We start from the raw sequence: 2,944 nt of genomic DNA, 5'->3' as shown, positions 1-2,944 counted from the left end.
CAAGCTTGACCAAACAGAACAGCTGCGCCTTGCAGTGAAGGGATCTCTGCATTGCAAAGATAAATCTATATTCTTTTTAGTAGTTAATGCTCTCTGGTTATTGTATTGTTACGAATAAGCGAAACTGCTTACGTACGACTGTGTCAGATAGTTAAGTGGCAGAATCCGGGTGTGACTGAGCACCCGGATTCTGTGATCCGGGCCGATCAAGAGCCGAGCGCCAAGGTCTAACCCTAGGCAAGGCTGATACTCAGCCGCCTACCTGATACAAAAAGCAATAGCGATAGCGCTCAATAAGGCGGCGCGCCTGCGCGCCGCTAGAGAAAGCAGAGCAATCAATACTATCAGCTTCGATCATCAAGTTTATCATAGTCTTTCATCACAGTGATCTATCACCTTTATCCACCTCAATCCTTGATCAGAAAACCCCTTACAGTCTGACAGACTGACAGGGTAGTAAGCAGTTCCGAGGATTGCAGCATAGGAAGTGCTACGCCGCAATCGCAGGAATCCTTCTTAACTACGCCGCATATCACGTGACTGATCTTGAACGATCAGTTAGCCGAGGAACCAATCACAGATGATCGTCAACGATCACACCATCGATCGTATACGATCACTTCCCCAGCCAATAAAGGAGCTAATCCCCGACGATCAACTAGAGCAGATATACTAGAAAAGAGTTCTGGGTGGGTGTTTAGCTATGAGCATCTCCAAAGTAAACGGCTGAAGCAAGCGGAAGAGGCAGCAGCCAAAGAAGTTAAAGCTATGGGGAAGCGTAGTCGGAAGGGCAAAGATGCTATGCAGGAGGCCGCAGAAACCAAGGCATCCATAAGCACGGTGGGACGTGGCCGAAAGCAGAAGAGTACTGCGCTGGAAGTAGAGGCTGGCCCACCTGTGCCAAAAAGGCAAGACTGCAAGAGTGAACGATGTCCAGGCAGCAGAAGTGGGAGGAGCGCCGTGGATAGCACCAGTTGCACGAATGCATCGGGTACCCGTTGTAGTCGGTCAGCGACATAAACCGGTGACACATGGTCTGCACCAGTTCAAAATGCGTAGCCGCAACCATCCCAGCCCTCTCTTCACTGTACCCCCCAGCAGTCAGCTCAGCCATCTGTTCACCTCGCTTCTTGTGTGTCCGATACAGCACCAGCATGCGCGATATACTAACAACAGCCGACTGCTTCGGTGTATACATGAGCGGATCCAGCCATGCCCGATCGGCGCTCACACCCAGCACCGCCATGCCACTGATCAACCCACTCTCATACTCGCTGCTTGCTAGCTTGTGATCGAGCAGCGCAAGCATGAACCCAAGTACTTGATCCTGCAGTGCCACGGCTTGCTCTTCGTCCAACCCATCCCCCTCGCTGTCACAGTCACCATCATCCATGTCCCTGTCCAAGCGAGCAGCTTCCTGCTCCTCCTCCTCCTCCTCTTCCTCTTCCGCTTCTCGGTCATACCCAGTAATCTCCTTCATCTTCTCCAAGCATGCCTCCTGCTCACGAGTCAAGCAGTATGCCGGCCGCCTACCCTGTGCTTCGTTACTCGAGTTGGACGGTGCCACAGCCAGCTCGTACGTCCGCCAGATATACGCGATGATCTGGAGCCACACCATGCGGTACTTCTTCATCGTCGGCTCGGTCTGGCTCGCATTGAACGGCTTTTCGTTGCCACTCGCTCCATGCTCGCGCCGGTTAATATGCATCATGGCCGGCATACCCACCACACTCGAGTGAGACACCTGCTGCGCCTTCCAAATCACCATCTCCGCTGCCCAACACACATCACGCAATGCCCGCTCTCGGTAGCTGGGTAACTGTGCCTTATCTAGCAGCCATGCTCGGTCTAGCCCCTTCAAGTGTCGTGCCCAGCCTGCTCGGTTCAACCATGTCTGGTATCCCCACCGGCTACTGTCCTCTTCGATGATGTTGCTGGCGCTCTTGTTCTCTACCACCTGGTCAATCTGCGTCGCTGAGACGGTCAATGCGCGCCTAAACTCTGTCTCCTCGTGATCACCGTCGTCGGGTTCAGCGGGTGCAACGCCCTGGACCTCAAACAGTCGACCCAGCGTGCTGGTGTTCTGGAACTTCTGGCACACGACAGTAGCCCACTTGGACCGCGTACTGGATGGTCGTCCTGGCGTCTTCTGGCGTGGGTGGATCCAGTTGTGCTGCTTTAAGCCATGCTCTTGGATACGCTTCTCACTGCGATTAACATACCCACACTTACAGCACTTCAAGCCATCTGTGTACACGGGTAGATGGGGTAGCGGCGCAGCATCTGGGCGTGGAAACATGACCTGGTCTGCATTGTTGGCCCAGTTGCGCAGCCATGGCTCCTGGCTGGTGGCTTGTACTATGCTGCGACGTGTGTGGGGAGCCAGCTCCTGATGTTTGGTGTTTAAATGGGTGCGCAGCTGCGACTTAACAATACCCTGCTTGTGGCGCTTGCATATAGCAATGCGATGGGTGGGTAAGTACACAAAAATATCTCGAAATTCATCCATGGTCTGTAGTAATGGCAGTGCAAGTGGAGTGCGAGTACTAGTCTTATTGTGTCTCTATGTTTATTTATCTATTTATTAATTATAGCAATACCTGGCTATCCGACGTTCAACCGGTTCACCTAGGAACCCGTGTTGCTGTGGCTTGATTTGACTTTCATTTTTTGGTTCAAATTCGCCAACTCTCAAATTGAAAAAAAATTAATTCTGCACCGCACCATGACTGAATAATCTCAAAAATCTCACAAATAGAAATTCATGACCATATGCTTGCTTCTGTAGACGCTAGAATTTTTTTTCTAAATTTTGCGCATGGTACGGCCGTCTGTCGTGGGCAGTGAGTCTGCGCTATGCTGAACCTATACATAATTGTTAAGTTGCACCACCCTCCTGCAGTATAGCGGGCTCAAAAAATTACCAAAATGCTCTCTAACACAG

General features: G+C 51.6%; 1 protein-coding gene across 1 annotated transcript; it reads right to left on the bottom strand.

Moving 5' to 3' along the window:
* Window positions 1–1,570: 1,570 nt before the first annotated feature.
* Window positions 1,571–2,509, bottom strand: SETTUDRAFT_71967 (uncharacterized protein; the record flags this gene model as incomplete). The annotated part of the gene is made up of 1 exon (XM_008033133.1): window positions 1,571–2,509. A coding segment is annotated over one exon (939 nt), but the record flags the coding sequence as incomplete, so codon positions are not given.
* Between the last annotated feature and the right edge of the window lie 435 nt (window positions 2,510–2,944).

The sequence above is a fragment of the Exserohilum turcica genome (assembly GCF_000359705.1).
Source record: "Exserohilum turcica Et28A unplaced genomic scaffold SETTUscaffold_9, whole genome shotgun sequence".
Classification (NCBI taxonomy): Eukaryota; Fungi; Ascomycota; class Dothideomycetes; order Pleosporales; family Pleosporaceae; genus Exserohilum; species Exserohilum turcicum.
Note: the sequence above shows the minus strand (reverse complement) of the source record. Positions and strands in the feature narration are given on the sequence as shown.